Source organism: Topomyia yanbarensis, chromosome 1 (assembly GCF_030247195.1).
Source record: "Topomyia yanbarensis strain Yona2022 chromosome 1, ASM3024719v1, whole genome shotgun sequence".
Classification (NCBI taxonomy): Eukaryota; Metazoa; Arthropoda; class Insecta; order Diptera; family Culicidae; genus Topomyia; species Topomyia yanbarensis.
The window spans coordinates 72297305-72322106 of record NC_080670.1 but is presented as its reverse complement, the minus strand read 5'-3'; the positions used below and the strand labels follow the sequence as shown (position 1 = coordinate 72322106).

Below are 24802 nucleotides of genomic sequence, written 5' to 3'. Positions count from 1 at the left end.
AAACGATCAAAGCATGCGCTATATTCGAAAAAGTAAAAGCTAGCGTTTACTTCAATTCAAGCTGTAAAGCATTCCCAATTCGTTGTGTTCTTGGTCGTCGTGAGGATTTTCTTGTATATTTCCGGGTAAAAAACGAAAATGGAATCAGGAAACCCAACGCTCGGTGAATATCTGGACGAAAACAACATTCGGATGGACCAAATAGTTGCAAATAGCACGGTAAAATCACAACCAGTTAAGCGCGTCGATGATACTTTTTTCGCTCTTTGTTTGCAAAAACACGGATCGGTTTTGTTTCAAAAAGGGCAAACTCCCGTTTTGAAATCAATGAAAAAGAAAGCTGTTCAAGTGGTTGTTGAGCACATTTCAAGGAAGAAAGGTGTTTCGCTCACCGAACTGCAAGTTCTGAAGAAGCTGAATAACTTAAAGAACCGGGTGAAAGTGAAATCCGACGGAAAAGCGACTGGAAATAAAAAAATCGATTTAAGTCGTGGTGAAAAGATCATCTATGACCTTCTCGGAGCTGCTGAAAATCCAGCAATATCCAAAATTCATTGTAAGTACCATGCTCACGGAATAATTCGCCCGCATAGTTACTTTTATTATTGATGGTTTTAAATAGATGGTGTATCTATTGGAACGTGCAAGAAAGCCGTAAGCTATTCCGAATCCGATGCAAGCGATACTGATTCTTTGAGCCCAGGAGAAGGAACTTCACAAGACAAACGAAACTTACCATCTGAGGCATCCACGAGTTCCAAAGCCTATAGAAGTGGTCGACAAAGAAAATCGATGCTATCGAAAGGATCCATTCCAACAAAACACCAGGTATAGGGAAAGTTCTAAATCAGCAAATAATCAATCACTTAAAAACAAGTCATAAACTCAAATCTTCATTAATTCCTATTTCACGGGTATTTTGAGACGACAGAAACGGCTACTTTGAGCACACCTGATTTGCAGCGCCTCGTGCTTGTGAAGCAGTTGAATTACTTTACTGAGCAAACTGAATTGACAAAAAAGATAGAACAGGTGCTGTCGAAAGCTGACCTGGTGTTGAGATCGCAAATTTCCAATCAAGAAGCTAAACAGTTTTCTGGAACCATTCATTCTGAGGGAGTAGATAGTGAATGCGACAATCATCGATCAGATGATGACTACAAAGAGCAAAACCACCAATCGGATACAGATATGGACGATTCTATTTAATCTCATTAATTAACGATAATTTTTTTACACAGATTCGAATTTCTCTTTCTACATGCAGGCTACGCAACAACCCAGAAATTAGCCATTGGAATTTAACTAAAATTGGATTAAAAAACTACGCACAGAAATATATTGAAATAAGTTATGATATATTTATGTAATATGGCGTTTACAATTGAAATAAATATGTTGTAATAGCATTACGTCGCGCTTGACCTCTTTTTTTATCATTGTTATTTACTTCATCAAGCATTGGAACATGTATATTTCTATTACTTGTGGATCGAACCTCTTCAAATTCCTCATCCTTTAAATATTTGGCTATATTGTGCAACACAAAACAAGACAAAATCATGCTTGGAATACGACGTGTATTAACTCGTACTTTCGATTGCAGGAATGGAAACCTCCGCTTGACCTGACCAAACACTCGTTCTATTATGACTCGTTCACTGCTATGAATTTTATTGTACCGTTGTTGTTGGGGGGTATTGGGATTTCTGTATGGAGTCATGACCCAAGGAGCAATTCCATAGCCATCATCACCTAGCAATAAGGCTTCGGCAGGATTCTCATGCATTACCTGAAACACTGATGAATTTTTCCATATTCTAGAATCGTGTACAGATCCTGGCCATGTACAATCAATACTGGTGAACAATTCGTTTGCATCACATGTAGCTTGTATATTGAACGATTTTAAACCTTTTCTATTCACATATTCATCTGCATGTTCATATGGACTTTGAATAATGACATGAGTGCAGTCCAATGCTCCTATTGAATCCGGAAATTTGAACTTTCTACGCCATATATTCTTAGCCGCATCCATATCTTCTTTCGTGACCGGAAATTTAATCCAATCAGAAGATTTTGATGCAATTTTTTGGCATACATTCCAAATAGTTTTGCTGACAGTCGTTTGGTGTATTCCAATATCTTCCCCAACACCAACCTAGAAATATGCACATATTTCATAAATTTAACGTTCTTAGATGTATAACAAAAAGCTGTTTTATTATTCCAAAACAAAACTGTTTACCTGGAATCCGGGATCTCCAACATATCGAAGAAAAATTTGCATCTTTTGGAAATTACTTAAAGCACCGCCTCTAGTTTCATGAGATGAACCGAGAAAATGAGCAGCTAACCATTCGACATTATTTTCTGTAAACCGGTATAAGTGCTTAAAACTGTCTAATTCATTGCTGCGCCGTGTTCTATATATTTTACGACGTCGAACACTAAAATCCATAAACATGGCCATTTTTGTGTTGGATCACCAGTATTTTGTGTTCTTATTGTTTACAAGAAGCAACGGTTACTAGATGGATTTTCATAGGACGCACGAAAAAATAGCCTACTTAGCACAACTACTTTAAATATGTATGAAATTTTGAAAATGTGTTGGTTGCTGCGAAAAACACATATTTCATTGACATAAATGGCTACACGTAAGATGTTAGAAAAAATTAGAAAAATAACTGTAAATTCACTGTAACTGTAAACTAACACAAACTAATTCTTTATAAAATGCATATGGGCCATTCCACGCGAAATGATCGAATAATGGGCAAACTTCAAATAGGCCTTTGTGAATTTAAACCTATTTTGGAGAACTTGTTCACCTATGGTCAATATAAAACCTGTTTTAATCCACCTATCGGTGCAATTGTGCCTTTCTCATTTCTGCATTTCGATTATTTTCAATATTTTTTATTATTTTTCGAGATTTCATCAAATTTTGACGTTTTATGCATTTTAAAGACACTTTGCATCAAAAATAATAATTCGATTTTTAAATTTTCCTTTTCAGTTCCTCCTTCTATGAATTCAGGAACCGTCGTATGTCGGCTAATGTCAAAGCGACTTTGGGGTGTCATTAGTGATCTAGACTGTTATAGTGGTAACAATTTATATGCGTGGTCGCACTCTTAACCCTCAAAAGGCAAACTATAATAGTGACTTCAAGAAGCATCACTCGTAAGACCCAACGAAATCGTAAGCCTCGTTTTTGTCGTTTTATCAGTGAGAGAATCGACGCCCCGAAAAGATTCGATCATTTGTATTTCAAATTACAAGTTCATTGAAACTAGAGAACAGTAACTAGCCGGGCCTCTGAGATCCCTTGTCTTTTTGAGGATTAAAGCCGTAACTCCGGAAACGACATAAAATTCAATAGCAGCCGAAAAAAGTTCCGACGTTACATAAAATCTAGTCATTTCATGCTTTTTGGAGATATTTGGCATCGAAAGTACGAATTCGATATCATAAATTTCATGGGGACCACAGAAAAATAAAAATTGTTCCGGCTTATGTGGGAATTTCATATATTCCGTCTATATTTTGGAAACCATATAACCGATCCGTACGAAATTATTTTAGATTATTTCCTTTCATTTGGGACTAAGCTTGTCAAGATCGTCCCAACCATCCCCGATAAACTGATGTGAGTTTGTTAATTTTTGTAGGTGGCGATTCTTCCGGGTCACATCCGGAACTGTCTTTGATGGTCAATGCGGTCGACGAGACTTCGGTTGACCGTCAGTGACTTAGAACTGTTAATGCAAGTTGTTTGACATATAGATATATTCATTTTAGTGAATTTTTTACCTTTTTGCCTTCATCAAGGTATCATTCTGAATCGGAATTTTCTATGTGACCGCATGCCACAACCCGCAACACCGGAACCGCAAGTCGGATCAGAATTAAATTTAATAGCAGTGTACGGGGTACTAAAAGCCTTGATTTAAGTTTGGTCCAAACGGTCTAGCCATCTCCGAGAAACCGATGTAATTGTTATTCTAAGTTTGGATACTTCCGCCTGGGCCGCCGGATCCGGCGATGGTGGCCAATGTGGCCAAAGAGACTTTGAATGACTGTTAGTGACCTAGAACTATAAATCCAAGCAGTTGTGGTCGCATTTTTGAAAAAAAATCACCTTTATACATTCATCGCTGCATCCGTTGAAATCGGGTTTTTCTGCGCGATCGTGTTCATCATCCTGTAAATTCCGGAAGTAGAAGTCAATCATGCACAAAATTTAGTGGTATTTTTCTTGGTTTTGGTATTATTTACTATAAAAATTCAGTTAACAAAATTTTTATTGCGATTAGAGCTATGTTCACCTGTTAAAACATGTTAAGATATGTCTAAGGAACAACATTTGACGATTTGTGGACATGTAGCGCCTATTAAATCAGAGTGTAAGTGATCTTCCTATGGAAACATAGGAAAAACACGATTTTTGATTGGAGACTCCTCTAAATCATGTCCAAATTAAGCAATTTTTGGCGAAAGTTCTCAAATTCATTTAGAACAAAAAATTGAAATGTGGAGAGGTCTAATACACACATACACACACACACAGACATTTTCCGATCTCGACGAGCTGAGTCGAATGGTATATGACACTCGGCCCTCCGGGCCTCGGTTTGAGAGTCGGTTTTAGGAGTAATTGTATAACCTTTCTATATGAGAAAGGCAAAAATCCAAATTTTCGAATTGATTGATCCATCCCCTCGGTCCATGGGAGGACAAATTGAAAAAAAACTTTTATTTTCTTTTGGTTATATCTCCAGTATTTACTCTAGAATCAACCCGTGAGACGTCAATTGAAGGAAATTGTTTAAGAAATATTAATGCGGTCCATAGACCGAGGGATGGTTCAATCGACCCAAAAATTTGGATGTTGGCCTTGGATGAACTATTTTCCTAAAATTGGTTCAAATACGTGAGGGTCGATTACACGTGCTTCGATCATTTCACGTAGAATGACCCAGAAGTCACGTAGAATCAATTTTTCCATTTTTGAAATGAAACCTAGCCCCAGATGGTGTTAAATTTGTTAAAACATCAGTTTTCCGTTATGTTGTTAGTCGGACATACTTTGAGGCACAATACAAGAACGCTCAAACTGTTTACGATCATTATCATCGTGGTCGAAGGTATTGCAAATTACTCAGGTTACTCGATCTCGTGCCCTTTTATTTACTTCTACGACCACCACACACGCAGCTTATTCGATTGATTTCAACGGCTAACAATTTCCCCTGCAACATAAAACTCATTATCATCTTCTGACATCGCACAAAGCAGAAACAAAAAAAAATCGCTAAGCTATAGTAGGCTATAGGCACCAGTGAATCAAGCTAGCTATTGTTCTATATCAGTGCACATACAAATTGTATCGTTGCCCCCCGGCTGCGGAGTGAAATGAGTTTACCAAATGAAACAAAAGTGCCTGTGCTACGCGATAACACGATTTTGATCAACTTTAATAAAACTCGTAGCATCAAGATCTCCGTGCATATGGAAAACGACATGGTGGACGAGCGTATCCATGATTTCGCCCCGCGCACTAGGGAATATTACATCAAACGAATCATGTCACAATATGGAGAAGTAGAATCTATTACGAATCACACCTGGAGAAATTTTTTCACCGGCATTCCCAACGGCGTTCGTATTGTGAGGATGCGAGTTACTAAATACCTTCTTACATGACTATCGAGTGCAAATCATCGAAGGATGGCGTGACCTATAAGCAAACAACGCTAATCACATATCCCGGGCAGACCCCAACATGCTAATTCTGTAACCATACAGTCCACTACGGAAAAACAGCAACTAGTCAAAACTCATCTACTACAGCCAACAAGCCCAACAAGCAGCCACCGACACCTTCAGATCAACCAAAAACAACAATCCAATTAACCAATAATGCAGGTACAACGACCACGACCACTCCCAAACCAACAACTAGCATCGCCAATAAAGAAGCAAATACCGAAGCAGATGGACATTCAACAGCGACCCGTAAGAACAAGAAACAAATAAGAACCTCTGATCGTGAACAGCAAGAAAGCAGTACCGATGACGATATGGACGGGAACGATAACGCGAAAGAAGGCAGACTGAATGAGCTCCAAGCGGCTACACCGCCAAAGAAAAAGATCTCAACACGCTGCAGCAAACTACGTCAACAAGATCTGGCAGACCGACATTCTTAGATTTTTTTTATTTTTACTTATTGTAAAAATATTAAAAGACCCACGGCTCTGTTGTGCTAACGCATTGAGCCGTTTCAAATAAAACTTTAGATTAAAAAAAATAAAACTCATTATCAAAAAGTTGAAAAAAAGATTCCATCTTGACGCATCGACGGATCCCCCAGCGGATTGTAAATGTCCAAAACTATTGATTTTCAACGGCCAACAACTTCCCCTTCAACGATACTAGGTGACCGCTAATATTTTGCTTGCAGTCCTATATAAGCCATGAATGTCGTTCACTACATTCATTTTGAACCGCTGCTAGGCCATTCACATACATTTGCAACTGTTAGCGAACCAAACCAAACTACGGCACCAAGCATAATAACCAAACTTTCAGGAACATGTAACAGGCACGCTCAGCAGCACGAACGTTTTTGCTTTTCTCTCGTCTGTTTACATGCACAGCAGCCATAGTCAAACTTGCACCGAGGCTGTCGTGTTTCCCGAACTTTCGCATAAAAATGTCATTTGAAATGACTTCTTCCAGGCTTGCTCTCCAGTCCATGTTCACCGTTAGTGAAGGGCTACAGAATGTAACATCGATTATAGACTCCTTCCCGTCTCTTAGAAATATGCTAACGGAACCTTCATTGCACAATCGTAGGTCCAAGTTCACATATCTCCTCTTGTGTTCGTTATTCTACTGCCCACTTCACAACCCAGGTATTGCTTTCGCCCCTCTCTTGTATATAGAATCTTATTTCTAGTCTTAAGATAGCTGTAATTTTTCTCTTTTATAAAAAAAATATTTCAACATTGTAACCTCCTAGTTTGAAGATATCCAAAATGTAAAAACAAGAGAATTTGGCACCGCTAAGCTAACGCATTTGTGCCTTTCAAATAAACGAAATGAATAAATTAGAACCAAGGTATTGAAGTCACCACCAATGACTATCAGCGTTCGTCGTTTGGTCGGTCACCCACTGTTCGATTAACTGTTCCAACATTATACTGAACTGTACCACTATCCAACTTGTAGGTGCGAAACAGCTGCACATGAAGACCCCGTTGATTTTGGCGATCACGAAGCCTTTTGTTCACGAGTTTTCTGAAGTTAACTCGGACCCTCACTATCCATGAAATAGCTCGACCTTTCATCTATTTAATTCCCGTCATTCATCTTGCTTTCTGCCATTCTCTCCATCTATTAGGCTATATAGATCCTCGGCGAACTTGAACCATTTAGCCATAAACTCCACTCAGATATTACCCAGCGGTAAGTTACCGCAAGGCATTTCTGTGAGTCGTTTAGCTTCCGTTTTCGTGAGCTATTTAGCTTTCATTTCAGTGATCCATTTCGTTCCTGATAGTATGAGCCATTTAACTCCGGTTTCCCTAAGCCATTTAGTTCCCAGCTTTGTTGCGACCTACTCAGATAGTCCCTGGCGTTAAACTCACCTTTATCCGACTGAGAGTTCCCCGGTGCCGGAATTTCTCTCGATACATATGCCGGTTTGTGAACCAAATTAGCTCTCAGTTTGGTTACGATACAAGTGAGCCATTTAATTCTCTGCTTCTTCGCGAGCTAGTCGATGTAGTCCTCGGCGGTAGGTCAAGCCTCCATAACGAGCCAACCAGTAGGTGCCGAGCTCTGTTGTCAATTTTCACTACAAGAAAATATTCTCAGAAGATAACTTTTGAAAAAGAAACTTAGAGAATTCCATTTAAAATATTAGGCACATTTTTGTCGAACATATACAATTTTTCAAATTGTAATAAAATATTTCGGGGAGGTGCAGCTGCAAAAAAGCTGTTTCGAGAAAAACACAGTTGAACTTTTCAGTACGCTCATTTCATCACCATCACCACCGCCGCTGCCACTGGTCTACAGGGCGTCGGCCATCCCAACCTACCGTGGTAGTGAACCATTAAAATTTAGAATGTTTCTTTTTATACCAAGTGTAGCTTATCAAACGTCCAAAATCTCCTCTGTATCCCCAAAACCCCGGAATTCGGTAAACAAAAGAGGACTTTAATGCCCGTTTCAAGACTGCCATACCAGAAGTCGGAGTTTTAGCAAGTCCCTGGGGGCATCGCATTCTTTCGGAGCGAGATACTTATATGGTGTGCCGACTGATCACAAAATTGACATGTAAGGTTTTGTCCTTGATCCGTTCACGGGCCTGAGCAGTTCAAGTGTTTGGTTTTTTGGGTTAATATCGGCAGACCTCCGTTGGGTCAGCCGCGTTCTCTGCACTAAACTTTATTGGGGATGTGCTGGAAAAACCTCCACCCAGTTTACAACGAAACGTCCCATTTGTCTAAATTGTTATTTCCAGTCAAGTCCAACGAAGATTCGTACGATAAACGTTATGTCAACTGTCGTAGAATGATCAACTGAATCCGCTACTTTACGATGGTCGATACGTCTATTCAGCAAATTAAAGACGGGCATCGCAGATGATCTTAAAATTTTCGGCTTCATCAAGTCACATAGTCCTAAGCTTCATCAATTTTTCTTGACTCACTTGACTTGTTCTACCTCGCAATCAAACACGCGGAAAAGTAAATCAATATTTTCCAGAAAAAAAATTATTTGATTGCGAATTATAAAATAATTAGGGACCATTCATAAATTACGTAACGCAAAAATTGTCTAAAATTGACTCCCCCCTCCCCCCATGTAACAAATTGTCACAAATTTAGTTATCCCCCCCTCCCCTATTACGTAACAAATTCCTTGAAAATTTTTTTTTTCTTCGATGATGAAACGTTACGTAACGATCTAGCTTACTCCCCCTCCCCCCTATGTCACAATATGTAACAACTTCTCGAACCCCCTCCCCCCTAAAAGCGTTACGTAATTTATGAATGGTCCCTTATGTAGTGACAGATTTTTCGTTTGACCAGAATCCATGTTTTTTGTAACCACGTAATTAAATATTTTCGTTATTAAAATTTATCACATGATTAGCTTAAAGTGAGCATATAATTAAAGAAAAAACTATGCTTGCCACTACTCGACCAAAACACAAAAATATAGCACCCACTTTTTATTCATACCAGAATAGCGTTTACTATGTTCGAAAAAGTAAAGTCACATGCTCGAAAGTTGCTTGTAGTAAATGCTTTTTTTATTCATACCAATGCTACTTTACTACTAGCATCTGCTAGTTTTTGAAGTAAACTCTTTTTTATTCATACGGCCCATTGTCTTTGTTTTGATAGACAAAAATGTGTGACGCGGAAATCCCGCCAATTTACCCCGGCTTCGGGGTAAGTTGGCGGTATGTATTAATACGCCAGAAAATGGAGATTCAATTATATCAAAGGTTCATGCTGATCATGGGGGTTGTTAAAAATCACTCAAAAATGCTACGTCATTTGTGGATCGTCCCTTACAAAACAAAATGTTTTTTAACAAATACACATTGGATAATGGGTTCCACTTAACTGGAGGTACACAATGAGAGGCAGCGCTGTCTGTCTAATAGAAACAAAGATAAAGGGATTCCGCCAACTTACCCCAACCACCAACTAGCCCCGGGCTTCCCTAATATTTAATTAACTTAATCAACATGAGTTCAACGTTGTCTTTATGTGATTATATTGGTTGAATGGGTTTGGAAGCGGAGCAGGTGGAGGTTTAGTAAAGTGGGAGTGGAGGATGCGCTAGAAATCCTTCATCTTATTTTGGTATGCGGGGTGGATGAAGGAAATGCGGATGTGAGGGTGGTCCAAAGGTAGAGGTGTGATGAAGGAGCGAGGTGTGGGGAAGAAGGGGTGATGAGTGGCGACACAATACTCAACCGCAAATGTTGCCTTTCATCTGAGACTTGGTTTGAAATCATCGGGTCAGTCATCACCGAAGAGCCGATGCACAGTGGCGTAACTATATCAAATCTATGGCCAAAATAATTTCACATGTTTTCAGCTTTATTATGCGATAACAAGTGATGAAAAATGGTTTGCCTTGGTTTTAGACAATTTATGAGCAAAATATGATAATATGAAACCTCCTTGCAGTGCACAGTGGAAGAAATCCGAACAAAAAGGGTTTTAATTGGAAGCCGCTGAAAAAGTATAACAATATATACACTAAAAGTTGCGGAAAATGGAATCACATATGCCCACCGCACGCAACTGTGGTCGGAAATATGGGGCTTTGAAGATCCGGAACATTACCGGTTTTCATCAAATTAGAGGCCTCATTCAAAATCCGCAGCAAAAGTACAAAGAATTATACACTTAAAGTTGCAGAAAACTCTAACAATCAAGACACAATGAAGTTTGTCTACCGCATATAACTGTGGTTGTAGATATAGGGCTTTGAAGATCCGGAACACTACCGGTTTCCATCAAATCAGGGGCCTTATTCAGAAGCCGCAGCAAAAGTACAAAGAGTTATACATTAAAATTTGTGAAAAACTTCAATTATCCAATTTGTTAACCGCTCGCAAATTATTCTTGTCATATAAGATCTTTTAAATAGTCCAAAACCGTTTTCTTTAAATTTTATTCTTCTTATATTTGAGCAAAAAATGACATTTTCAGACAGCTGTAAAATATCGAAAGGGATTAATTGGGAATATTTTCTTCGTGGAACAGTGAGAGGACACTCCAAATAATCTTCTCCATTTAACGGATTTACCCGACATTGCCCGACAAGGTACTTTTTTTACTAACGAATATGAAATTGAATTGAAAAATGAGAGCACTTTTGTAAAACCTTCCCAAAAATGAAAAAGAAAAGCAAGAATTGACCACAATTGATTGTAATTGTTGGAGTTTGCTATGAAAAGCACGATTTTGAATTATATATCGACTTTGGGTAATTAGTTTTTGAGCAATCTGAAAAAAATGTGGGATAATGCTTTCAAGCTAATGAAATGTGTAAAAAAAATCACTGATTTCAAATTATTGCATACTAAAATTATCAAACGAAAACGCTTTTTTTAAGCAAAACGTTAGAGTATTTTTCGAAGAACGATTTAAGCTAAAAATTTGGACAAATAAACAAAAATTTTTTTTCTATTTTGGTCATAGATTTGATATAGTTACGCCACTGTGCGATGTGACTTAAATTGTGAAATATGACCGGAATCCGGAACTTGCGGAATCATCGATAGTGGACATTAAATCCAAAGAATGTTTGGTTGGCAATCAGTGATCTAGACGTGCGTATCTTAGTAATTTGGTGACCATTTCAATAGTTTTAAGCCTCTGCGGTTTTACGATTATATCGGTTTATATGGGAAATTCCAGTGTAAGCTTACTAACCAACCTGTAACTCCGGAACTAAGAGTCAGAACCGAATGAAATTCAGCAGCAGTCAATGACATTACTGTATCTTTCATATGAAATCAAATTTGTAAAAATCGGTCGAGAATTCGCTGGGTAATAGGTGTTATATTTCCTTACGAACTTGGCGAGTTTCCCGGAGGCATCATGAACCGTCATAGGTGGCCAATGTGGTCAAAGCTGCTTTGATTTATCATTAGTGATCCAGACCCGAATCCTAGAGTAATTTTGCACCCATTTTAATATGTTTTACGTCATTTGGACATCATGGCTGTACCAGTTTGTATGGGAATTTTATGTGTTACCCGTAACTCCGGAACCGGAAGTCGGATCAACTAAAAATTCAATAGCAGCTTATGAGAGCGTTATACCAAATGAAACTAAGTTTGTGAAAATCGGTTCAGCCATCTCTGAGAAAATTCGAATCGAATCGAATGGTATATGATACTGGGCCCTCCGTGCCTCGGTTGATTTTTTCAGTGATTACATAGCCTTTCTTTATATGAGAAAGGCAAAAAATCTACTTCTTCAGGTAGGGGAATTATGGTTAAAACCGACACCTTAAGATTAACAATTTTTCTAAGTTGCCACAAAACCAATAAAATTATAGTTTGTATGCAGAATTCTTCTTCAGAAAATTCTTAACAAGACTTAATTTTTTCAGCGCTTCAAAAAATTAATTTCATTAAAAATAATTGGTTGTAAAACTTGGAAAACAAAGTGACTTTTTGTAGGCACTGCGGGTAAAACCGACACCCCATAGGGGTAAGATCGACACCCCCTTTAATTTATTTTCTCTCCACTTTATTAAATTTTTTAATCTTTATTAAAAATGAGATATATGCGTGATTAATAAAGTGTGAGTATGAGTAGCTTTTTATTGCTTCATTGTGTAGTGAGGGGAAGAAAGTTCGAAAGCGTAGTACTATGAATAAGAGTATTTTATGCTATAGGATTATTTATTGATATGAATATTTCCAAATAATCCTTGCGCTCATCATTGCAACCACCAGTGTCATTTTATTTCGTAAAAGAAGATTTGCAAGCGTTCTACGTTTTGCTAATTGGATTCATTCACTTATAAGTGACACACACACTTCTGAGTAAAACTATCTGGTTGAGATTTGATTTTCCGGACTCTGATCATCAACGATCAATTGGGGTATACATAAGATCATTGTCTCATTGTAATAAAGTTCGTCTATGACAAACCAAGAGAACACTAGAAATTCGGTTTGAGGAGCTTTTTGCAGAAATAGCAAAAGCTTCGATAGAATCAGATAAGCAAAAATTCCAATTTTTGATTTTTAAAGGGACATACAACAAATAAACACAATAAAAGTATTTCTGTGTATTTCTGCTAATACTATAGTGTTCTAATAGGCTAATTGAAGTTTCACAAAGATCCCCAGTATTTTGAAATGAATCGCAAGTATACACAACCATCTTAACAGCGTGTCGGTTTTACCCTAACCACAGGGTGTCGGTTTTACCCCAACAGCGCACATTTTTTTATAAAAGCAATTAAAAATATTGAATTTCTCAAAGTCGTCTTCAATACACCTAGTTGATCATAGGACAGACCGATAATAATAGGTACTGAAAAATGTGGTGATTTGAAAAGCTTTTGTTCGGTTAAAACCTTAAAATCTACCAACGAAATTTAACATCCAGACGAGTATGAACGCTGCTGTCGTATGTTTTGTTTATTTTTATGACATTCGTCGTACTAACGTAAATCCAATTTTTCTTCAAATGCTCTAAACAAACGTACTAATAATAATGTATCATTATGAAATGAATAAAAATTTGATTTCTAGGAAATGTTGTGGGGTGTCGGTTTTACCCACAGTGTCGGTTTTTCCCACAATTCCCCTACACTTCAAGAAAACAAGTTTAAACATGTTAAATGTGCTTCAAAATAGAATTACAACTCCTCTACATGACTTTAAATAATATTTTAAATTTATTAAATTGGAATACTACTCATTAAAAACGTGCGAAGATTATATTTTTCATGTAATGTGCATATAGCCGTTGTGACCGAAACTTTTTTAAAACGAAATATTAAATTGAACAGTAACTCTAATTTCGTTATTCATCGACTTGATCAAATTAGGGGCAATCCATATACCACGTGAACAAAGTAGGGGTAGGTAGGGGTTACGAGAAAGTCCGCGCTTGTCCATGGGGAGGGAGGGCGGTGGTGATATCGGAAATGTCCACGTGGACTTCACATTATATTTTTGTCTTTTATGAGAAAATGAAATAAATTTGTATCCTTATTGGTGTGAGCGCTTACCTTCAAATTTTTTGAAGATTTTGAAATAGTCAAAGTGCTTATAACAGCATAGTGTGTGATGGTAATTATCATCAAAAAAGCAGAGGAAATCGTGCGAAACAAAATATGAGAAAAAATATTCTGACTCATTTGATTCGATCTTCTATGACTTTGTCAAATACTACTCATTTTGGATTAGATGAATCTTTAAAACGTAAATATGAATGATCATAATGTCATTCAGAAATGACATATTTTCATAGAAACTTCACGAAAGACTAAAGAAGTGTATGATATTCTGTGGTTGAAGTGTGAACGATTTTTATTAAATCCTTTTTCGTCATAGTAGTCTAACACATAGGCAAATTTTCTGAAAACTATATTTTTATTACACATGGTGTCTACTCAATCTGAAGAAAAAAAATCCCCGAGTATTCCAGGTTTTTCCAGGGCTTTGTAAAAAAATTCCAGGTTCAAAAAGAAAGAAAATGTCATCCAAAACATTATTTTTTGCAGTTTTTCTTGTTTACTAACAAGGCGTGCGTCACATTGTTCTTTTTATATGTTGTAACGATATTCAATAGCAAGGGATTGGAAGATTGGAAACATTAAAAATCAATGTTATTTTTGCTTGAAGCGAAAATAAGTCAGGTTCTAACTCAAACTGCAATCAAAATAATTGAACTGACAGCGGTTGAGATTTCAATCTGACTGAGTTTCGGGGTCACTCAAAAACAGCATAAGATACATGAAGCAGGTCGTTAACCAGTTAGAAAGCATCTTCGAGTCCTTCGACGTCTACAGATCTCTGATCCAAATAGACCAACAGCACTCAGACGATTCTAGGAATCAAGACTAGCGTCACGGAAAGAAATCAAGTTAGCAGAACACAAATCGTAGGAAGATTTGCCGGACTGTAGTCTACAGTGAATGCTCTGCGTGATAACTGACAGCGAAGCCTTGGTGTACAACGAGCGAATGACTTTACGGAGTTCGGAAGCGGAAGAACCAGCATATTTATTTGATATATACATTTAACTCACACAGCAATAGTCCTGCAATCAGCCCCAATGATGGAAACATAAACAAAAAAACTGCAGGAATCGGTTCCATAGCCCGATACAGATGGAAGTCGAACAACACGATTGAAGAGGCTCTGTAGTCCCATGATGGCGGTATTAGCAGTGTGATTAATTCATCTTAGAAGAACGTTTCCTCGTAACGTTGTAGACCTTATGTGAATGCTGACTTGCTCTAGTAATGCAGCATAATCGATGCGTCCTAATAGAATATCAGAGATGAATAAGGCTCTTAGAGCTGGCGGCGATGTCTATCTGCCGCGAGGATAGATTCTCATCGACAAACACACTTGCAAACTTAGGCCGATGGCATGTTTTTGTGGAATACGATGCGGTTGCGGTAAGCGAAGCGAATGCGTCCGAACTGTCTCTTACAAGTGTACGTGTAGAACGCATAATCATATCAAGTAAAAGCGGCAAAACCGAGGGTCTGCCCCAAAGGGAAGACGAGCGTGTCAGGATAAGAATAAGAAGAGTGGCAGATTTGACAAACGCAAAACAGATTCAAGATAATTTGCATAAGGTGTATGCATGTGTGTACAATAATATTATTGGTGGCAAACGCCTTGAGAACCTCATAAAGGCTGAAAGCACTAGTTTCTATATTCAAAACATTGTTTTAATTAATTTCTATTTTAATAACTTCTTCTTATGGGAAGTAAAGCAGTATTTACGCAATGTAGATGTTGCCAATTGTAAAAACGAAATTCTCGCTTTACGTATGCCTATACCTTATCTGGTATCATCTTGGGTTTTCACGTCATTTGCAGTTTGACAAGACCAAAATTTGACAAGACCATAATTTGATGTTGGAACGGTCTATCCCTGAGAATCATCATAGGAAGGCAATCCCTCGGGCAAAACACCACATAAAGTGCTTATTCTCGTTCGCAGACGCTTCACCTTCCACGTCAGCTTATCATCGGCCTTAGAAGCGAATGATTTTCGGACCAATTGTGAATTATTTCCCCTTCATCGTTCCAATAATATTGCAGAAAGCTCACCGGTGTATTACTGCTGCATATTGGCAAAGCTCCAAAACGATTTGGGATACAACTTAACTCCACGTTGCATTTTTCGTTGATAGTTTGCAAAACAGAAACTATTCAGTTTTTTTTAAATCGTGATTGAGTCTGACAGGAGTTCTTATCGTTTGCTGCCGTGGCGTGACTGGCGGATTGCTATAGTTATATCAAGGGCATATAGTCACAGCAACTAGCCTTCAACACCAGTGGACTGTCAACAGTCACAGCCCACGACAGAAAGAAGAAAAGAATAGTTATTTCAATTTCATAACCCAATTACGACGACTCAGGACTTTCCGACCGATTTCGCTCACTAGCTATATGGCGAATCTGTTCAAGCGCATCGTAAACAGACGACTCGATGAACGGCAACACGCTTTTCGTTCTGGACGTGGCATTGATACCTTACAGAACTACAGAAATCGCTCCCGATAACCGATGAACATAGCTTCGTTGGACCTCCAAGATCTATCTCCAAGGCATGCAATTGTGACGGCGTGGGTACATTGGAAACATGGAAAGGTGAACTTCCATTTGACGCAATTTGTATCTGGGCATGGATGATTCCGGAAGTACTTGCATCGGTTTGGACATACTTCGTCACCCCTTTACCCGGAGTGTCTAAACGTGCAAGAAACGCCGAAGCACGTGGTCTTCGAATGCCCTAGATTCAAAGAAGATCAAAGGCATGACAGTCGACAATATCGTCGAAGATGTACTACGATGATCATATCTGGGATGCGATCAACAGGTTTGCGACGAGTATATTCATCGAGCTGCAGAGGAAGTGGCGGAAGGGCCAACAAAGCAGCGCCATCATGAAACAACAAATCGGGTTTGGGAAAAATTCCGCCGCAGGGGAACCCTCTGCCGGAGCAGAATAGACCCACCGCACAGTGTTTCCAAATAGGCAAAAACGTGATCGAAATTGTTTTCACCACGAAAAAACGATTTTAGAGCTATAGCGTCTTCAGCAAAGTTTGTCTATAAAATATTCCTCATCTTATTATAATATTAGTTTGGTGATTAATTCCCCCAAAGCTGAGAATAAATAAAATAATAATAATACTGTATTCAGTAAAGTTATAGGGAATAGAATAAGAAACAATTTTGCTGAAGAGACTATACATCTATCTTTTAATTTTAATACACATTTGTGGAGTTTTGTATGATTCACCCCCTGACAATTTCAAAATGTTCTAAGATTTTGTTCGGCATAAGAAAATACACATTTTTTGTTATACAAGTTTATTTCTATCTCTTACATCTGTGAAGTTATCGAAAGTTTTAGTATCAAAAAAGCAACATTTTGGTATGAAATAACAATTGAATCCGTACATTTTCGTAGACAAAGTAATATTCATTTGAATCTATAAAGCAAACGCTATCAAATCCAAGGATAACCATTTGTCGCATGCTGTCTCCTGTATGCAATAACATATATTCAAAAAACGACTATAAAACCCTTTTGTAAAGCCATTCAAAAATTACATCACACATTTAAGAGTAAAAGGAGGAAGTATGAAGCATGTTGTTTCATAGAGGAGAGGAAGGAGAGGGTAGGGATCAACATAGTTTACCAACTACAAAATGGAATCAAACATTGGAAACGTACCAATACTATGTTTTCGATTCTAAAATCTTTTAGTTTCGATAAAAATTATAATAAAATGTCTTCATATCCACTTGTGTCGCTTTCAGTGACTGTGTTGTCACTTGATCCGACCAAAAGATTTTTCGCATCCTCCGATAACGGAGTATTGTTCTTCGGCGGAAATCCTCTGATTTATGAAATTAGGGGATCAGATTCCCCAACAATCGGCGTACTAGAACTGTGTTGGTTTCTACCCTGGAGGACTTTTGAGTATGATCCTCTCTGTAATTTCATGAGCCTTCGTACATGGATTGCGGGGTTTCTCTGAAAATTAACCAAAAGGAATTAGGAAAGACGAAATTGCTTTGGCCCCATGAATTACGATTTTATGAACCGACGCTGGCAATCATACAGGCCAACGACAATTTGTGAGGTTTTAAACGCATATTTATCGTAGTTTTTACGGTCGATTTCACATCCTGAATATAATAAATTGTATTCTTAATATTAACATATTTTCCAACAGCAAAAAACTTGGCTAGCTATGCCCCCCTCCTTCCTCTCCTCCATGTTACAACATGCTTCATACTTCCTCCTTTTACCATTAAATATGTGATGTAATTTTTGAATGAAGGGTTTTATAGTCGTTCTTGAATATATGTTTCTACATGCCAGAAACAGCATGCGACAAATGGCTATCCCTGGATTTGATAGCTTTTCTTTATAGATTCGAAAGAATATGGCTTTGTCTGCGGAAATTTGCGGATTCAAGTGTTATTTCCTGTCAAAATGTTGCTTTTTTGATACTAAAACTTTCGATAACTCCACAGATATAAGAGATAGAAATAAACTTGTATAACAAAAATTGTGTGTTTTATTGTTCCGAACAAAATCTTAGAATAAAGGGCGAACACGAAATTATCGCGACACCCAAAATGTCATGCCAATATTCTTATAATGTTTAAAATCAAATCAAAATTTTAGGGTAGTTTTATACATATATTTACTTCAAAAATCAAAAGAAAAGTTAATCGATGGAGCCTTGAGTGTAAAATTGAACGCATTTTCGCTTGATGCCCTCCATCAAAGTCTTTACAATGTCATCCGGTACCAGTTTCTCAGTTTTTTTTCTTATTTTCTTAACATGTCCTTCTCGTTTTTGACTGTCTTCTTGCTCTTCCGAAGTTCCCGCTTCATCATTGCCCAGTACTGCTCCACCGGGCGCAGCTCCGGACAGTTTGGCGGATTCATGTCCTTTGGAACAAAATGGACAGAATTGGCCTCATGCCTCTCCAGGACACTTTTAGAATAGTGGCATGATGCCAAATCTGGCCAAAATAGCGGAGCTTCATCGTGCTGCTGCAAGAACGGCAAAAGGCGCTTCTCGAGGCACTCAGATTTGTAGATCTCGCCATTTACTGTGCCCTTTGTCACGAAAGGCTCACTCCTCAGTCCGCAAGAGCAGATGGCCTGCCAAATAAGATATTTGGAGGCGAACTTCGACATTTTCTTCTTTTTAAATTTGTCGTTCACATAGAACTTGCTTTTGCCGGTGAAAAACTCCAACCCCGGAATTTGCTTAAAATCGGCTTTTATATACGTTTCGTCGTCCATTACACAGCAGCCATATTTTGTCAGCATCTTCTCGTATAGCTTCCGTGCCCGAGTTTTAGCCGTCGATTGTTGCCGCTCTTCGCGGTTTGGGAAGTTCTGTACCTTGTATGTATGTAGTCCAGCTCTCTTCTTTGCATTCTGGACGTAGCTCTGCCGATCTTTTTAGCCAAATCACGGCTTGAGACGTTGGGATTTGCTTTAATCATCCGCTTCACCTTTCCCTCCGTCTTTTTGTTCTCCGGTCCCGGTTTTCTTCCAGCTCCTTTGCTGTGGTCCAACGTTAACCGCTCCTGGAACCACTTCAACACTCTGGAGACGGTTGAATGGTGAATGTTCAACATTTTTCCCAACTGCCGGTGCGACAGGTCAGGAAATTCCAGGTGTTTGGAAAGTATTTGTTCTCTCGACTCGCGTTGGTTCACCTCCATTTTCGTTGAATCGAAAAACACAACTTCGAGTTTGACAGCATGTAAACAATACACATCAATGAGAAAGTGCGCAAAATTTGGTTGATTTTTACCCAATGGTAAAAAAGCTATGCCCTGTTGAATGTGTCGCAATAATTTCGTGTTCGCCCTTTATTTTAAAATTATAAAAAAATAACCAGAAAAGTTAGTTTGAAAAAAAAAATGATTTTCAGGGGTGAATCATACAAAACTCCACAAATGTGTAAAAAATATGAAAGCTCGAAGTTATGATGGGATTTTTAACATTCGTCTTAAAAACAAATGTGTTGAATTAGCATACTTTCCTGAAAGATGGAGAAATGGTAATATCACCGTCTGATGACAGTGATCTTACCACGTTGACCGGGAGGGCTTGCTGGCTTTTCTATAACGTTCTGCGTTACAGACCACTAAAGAATTAGTTTAGGCTACGTCCTAATTGGATATGCAACAGCCCAGCAGTAGCGCAATTGCGGTTTCGAGTTTTCGGCCTTTCTTACATAGACGACAACGTGTTTGGACGATTAAAACTCAGAGACATACTTGTGAGGTTCCGTAGTCGGATTCACAAAGATCGCATGAAAAAGACTCAGCGCGCTGAACAGTTGTCATGTGACAATTATCACATGGCAACTATTCAGCGCGCTGAGTTTGCAGTGGCCGCTTAAAAGATAAAGCCCTGGTCAGCATGCCACAGTGGAGTTTCGAAAAATGTAGGAGATTTTTCGAAATCACTGGACACGGTTTTTCTAGAAACGCCTTTGTTTGGCGACACGTTTGTAGATTTCTCCAATAATTTCGGTGCTCGGGCGAAGCCTAGGACCGTATTTTTTTATTTTATCCAAGTTATCAAAATTGGCAGTCAACGAAGTCAATCGCTGCACTTGCCCTGGCCAATTTGTCAGCCCATTAATTTCCAGTAATATCGAAATGTCCGAGCACCCAGACTAGGTAGATAGTGCTGACAGTGCTTAGTTCTTCGATTTGGGTTCGGCACGCGATCACTAGTTTGGGCGGTGTTTTGTCTGAGGTAATGGCCTTGATTGCAGCCCGACTATTAGAGCAGAAGTTTATAACTTTGCCGGACGATCTCTGTTGAGGGGTCGATTGTACCCCGCACATAATCGCGAAGATGTATGCTTGGAATACAGTACAGTATTTACCTAGCGAGTGAGATTGTTCCGATCCCATTTCACGACAGTAAACATCAGCACCAGCACGTCCCTCCATCAGAGAACCGTCAGTGTAACAGATCACTTACGTGTGTTGTTGTCTCTTCATATAGCCATACAACCATTCCTCTCGAGAGGGAATCTTCATGTGAGTGTAATACTGCTGGGAGCAAGAATATCTTCACCCCATGTAACCATTTGTGACCACAGTCGTGTATGATTGGTAGCAAGATCAACATGCTTACTGTTTCAAAGCCCAGTAACCTGCAGTCTGTATGCACTGCATATAATAGTGTTTCTTGTTTGAGGTGTATGTGTAATTGTTTGATATTTAGAAGGGCCTCAAGGGCAGCAGTCGAAATTGTGGTGAAAGCACCAGTCAACGACATGAGCGTCATTATTTGCAGATGGTTTAGCTTTGACTGGAGCGTCACCACCTGACAGTATTAGACGTACAATTGTCGTGTTAATCCAATAGATGTATTTAGGTTTGAGACCCCAGGTCTTTCCAAAAGTTCGTCTGCCTTACTTGTATTCTTGGGTTTATGTTAGAGCTTGTGTATTTTGCCAATGACACATAATGTCTTAAGCACTTAAGCCTAAGAAGGAGCAATCAACCGCTCCCAAATTGTGCACAGGTATTTGGGATCATAAAAGGAACTCATAAAGTGCTGTTCTGAAAAATGACATGTGTCGAGCCACTCTAATGTCCAGGGAACAACCAAAGTAATTCAACGAAACATTAGAATGCAACGCAATATTCTGTGGTATGAACTAGTTTTTTGAAAACACAAATAGTTTCATTAATACGAGGTTTTTTTTTATCGATTTTTTACATTTCTTATAAAAGGAATTCGCTCAAAGTTTCAAGATTTTTTCCGAGGCCCGGAGGGCCGAGTCTTATATACCAATCGACTCAGCTCGACGATTTGGGACAATGTCTGTGTGTGTGTATGTAACGGACAAATTCTCATTCGTGTTTCTCAGCGATAGCTGAACCGATCTTATCCAAACCAATTTTAAATGAAAGAACTAAAAAACAGTATGAACGCTATTAATTTGTTTTTAATTCTGATGTTTAGTTTCCAAGATATGAATGTTTGAATGCGTAAAAATGGCGTAAAATTGCAGCTTTTTTTAATTATCTGCCGAAATTGACAATATAGATTAACAATTTATATATTTTTAGACAGCTTTAACGAATACCTTTCGAACAAGCTATAGATTGTTGAAATCGGACTATTATCGAAAGAGATATTTAACATTAAATGCGGACGAAAGATTTTTATCATTTCCCATTGCCAGAAATATGACCAAAAACATGTAATCTATTATTAACGCCAAAACGGCTTATTTTAGGTCAATAGTATCTTCGGAGAATTTAATGGAGGTAATATGCCTTTTCTTTTGGTATTGTGCTTTTGCTGATTAATCCCCCTATGAGTGAGATATTTTCACAAATTTTCTTGGAAGTGATTATATCGAAATGTCTTCAGCAAATTTGTAGCACTTACTTTTGCGAATAACTTTACTAAAGACTTTAAATATCTATTTTGAATACTTTAAAAGTTATGGCTTGTTGATTACTCTTTGTCGCCTATTTATTGTTCAATATAGTAATAATCCAATGAAATAAGCTAAACATTATTTCGATAAAACGAATTTTGTATTTCATTTTACAATCTACAACCGCTAGAAATAATCACCGAACACTTCCAAGTTGTCTGGAAGGAACTTGATAACTTATCAGTACAAAAATGTTCATTTGTGCGAACCTTCTGACTGCAAATTTTTCTAACTTATAACCATCGGATCGATCTGAAACATATCGGAAAATGAAAAGCGAAAAAAAAACTCCAAGCAACGGCGTAACCAAGAGAAGATTTTGGGGTTTAATACCATACAAACCTCCGCCCCCCCCCACAACACCCAAAAAATATTGGATTGAAGTTGAAAATTTATTGATGCAGACTGATTTAATTCAATATTACAATAACAATTATCTGATCCGTAGATTGATAACCTGTTGTTGTAAACATCATTAGGACTTTTGATAAATTGTCGGAATGGGGTCCTGATATGTAACTGATCTATTGGTCTTGATTTCACAGTTGTCTAATAGCATCAATATCAAATTCCTGCCTGAAAATATTCCAATAGAAAATTCCAGAGTTCTGTAATCAATCATAATCCTCAGATTTATTTTCAAATTGAGCTCGTTTTTGTAGAAATGTATTGTAATAAGGGTCTTTATTTAATAGGAAGCGAAGTTAAAATTGATTTAATGTCTATGAAACATAGAACTGCTCACCAAAAAATGCATAACTTTCAACACTTGCTAAAAATGTTTTTGCCTTTCTCATTCACTCTAAAATTCGTCAATCTAATCCCGACCCGGAGGGCCGAGTGTCATATGCCAATCGACTGAGTTTGTCGAGATCGGAAAATGTCTGTGTATATGTGTGTAAGTGGAAAAAATGTGACCTCTGTTTCTCAGAGATGGCTGGACCGATTTGCACAAAGTTAGTCTCAAATGAAAGGTACAACCTTCCCATCGTATGCTATTGAATTTTTTATTGACTGGACTTCCGGTTCCGGAGTTACGAGTTGAAGAGTGCAATCACACAGCAAATAATATAAACTGAAATGAAAAATTTCCAAAATGCAAATCGTACTGAACATGTAATATTCATTTCCACCTTTGCCCTGAACATAATCAGCCATGGAATCGTAGTCTGGACAAATGAGACAAGCACAATTGCACCACTAGGTGGATTAAAACAGGTTTTTATTTTGGGAATGCGTCGAGTTGAGACGAAAACGTAATATGATTAATAACGAGGATAACACTTTCTGAATGTAGAGAGAAATTTATGAAAAATGACGATTTCCATTCGATTCTAGCAGGTTCTGATCGATTTTGATGAGCATTTGATTTTTGTTGTATGACTAATTGTATGTATAGGTCAACTGTTTAAAAACAGCAATTTAAGGTCAAGATAACATCATTTTGAAACCGCCAATTTCGGAGGTTTAGTATCTTCGATGAGTTTTACAAACGTTAAACAGCGTCCAAAACTTTTTCGAATGCTGAATATCTATTATAATACATTGAAACCCCGATTTTATCAGCCAAATATGAACATATCTTTGATGGGCTCTAGCAGACGAACAAGACTGAATTCGAGTAAATCCTTTCTTAAGCATGTTTTCCTTATCATAAAGATGGAAATATGCAAAAATAAAAAGTTCATCATATTCAGAAATAGTTATCAGACTACATCAAGGGACGGGAAGAATATTTTAACAGCTTCAGTTTATAATAAAGAAAAAAAATTGCCCGATTTAGTCAATGTCCCCATTTTGTCAGCCTAAAATACGCCATGAGACTGATAAAAATGGGTCTTTATTGTATGTATTATTCACTGTGTTTCACATTAATAGGTACATTTCATTTTTGGAGATTTTTTTATTGCATCGAACTACAACAAATTTTACGTAGTTTTTAAGGGTTTATTTTATAGACTTCTTCCAAAATTTGGCGAACCTATTCCAATTCGTATACCAATTAATTGGTATACTTAAGGGTTTATATGTTGCAGATGGAGAAAATTTTGAAATTTTCAGCTTTTTCCTACACAATATTACGAAAGCTTATTAAACAATTTTTCCTAATAAGTTTGTGAAAATTATAAACTATTTGAAAAATTTTAATAGTTTTATTTTTTATTTAACCGTGATTTTTTAATAAATAGTGACCATCACTTCACAACGTAGTCTATTTTTCATGGCTTGCGGTGGGCACGATTTCTCGAATTGCTGAACTGAAAATTATGTAAAAGAAATTATTTTTTAGTATTCTTTGCAGATTTAACTCGCCGCACAGATAGCTCTGAATTAGACCCACTGGTGCCCTAAGACGATTTCGCTAGATTTTCAGAGCACTGTGCACCCAGTGCATTAACGCAAGTGACGGAAGGTTATCGAAAAGTTTCGTGAAAATGAAAATTCCAGTAATGATGATGATTTTCCCAAACGGTTCGTTTTCGTGAGGTTTTTATTTGTTCTTTGGCATTAGGATTAG

The 24802-nt window shown here is 37.8% G+C and overlaps 2 protein-coding genes across 7 annotated transcripts in view; one reads left to right on the top strand and one right to left on the bottom strand.

The window, feature by feature from the left end:
* LOC131677909 (uncharacterized) overlaps positions 1-24802 on the top strand; it is a 401698-nt gene that overhangs the window by 83843 nt on the left and 293053 nt on the right. The window lies entirely within an intron of this gene.
* LOC131696253 (putative nuclease HARBI1) lies at positions 1379-2476 on the bottom strand. Its single transcript, XM_058984803.1, has 2 exons — positions 2252-2476; positions 1379-2164 (listed from the first exon to the last, which is right to left on the bottom strand). Exons 1-2 carry the CDS (start codon positions 2474-2476, stop codon positions 1379-1381), a joined length of 1011 nt encoding a protein of 336 aa, XP_058840786.1.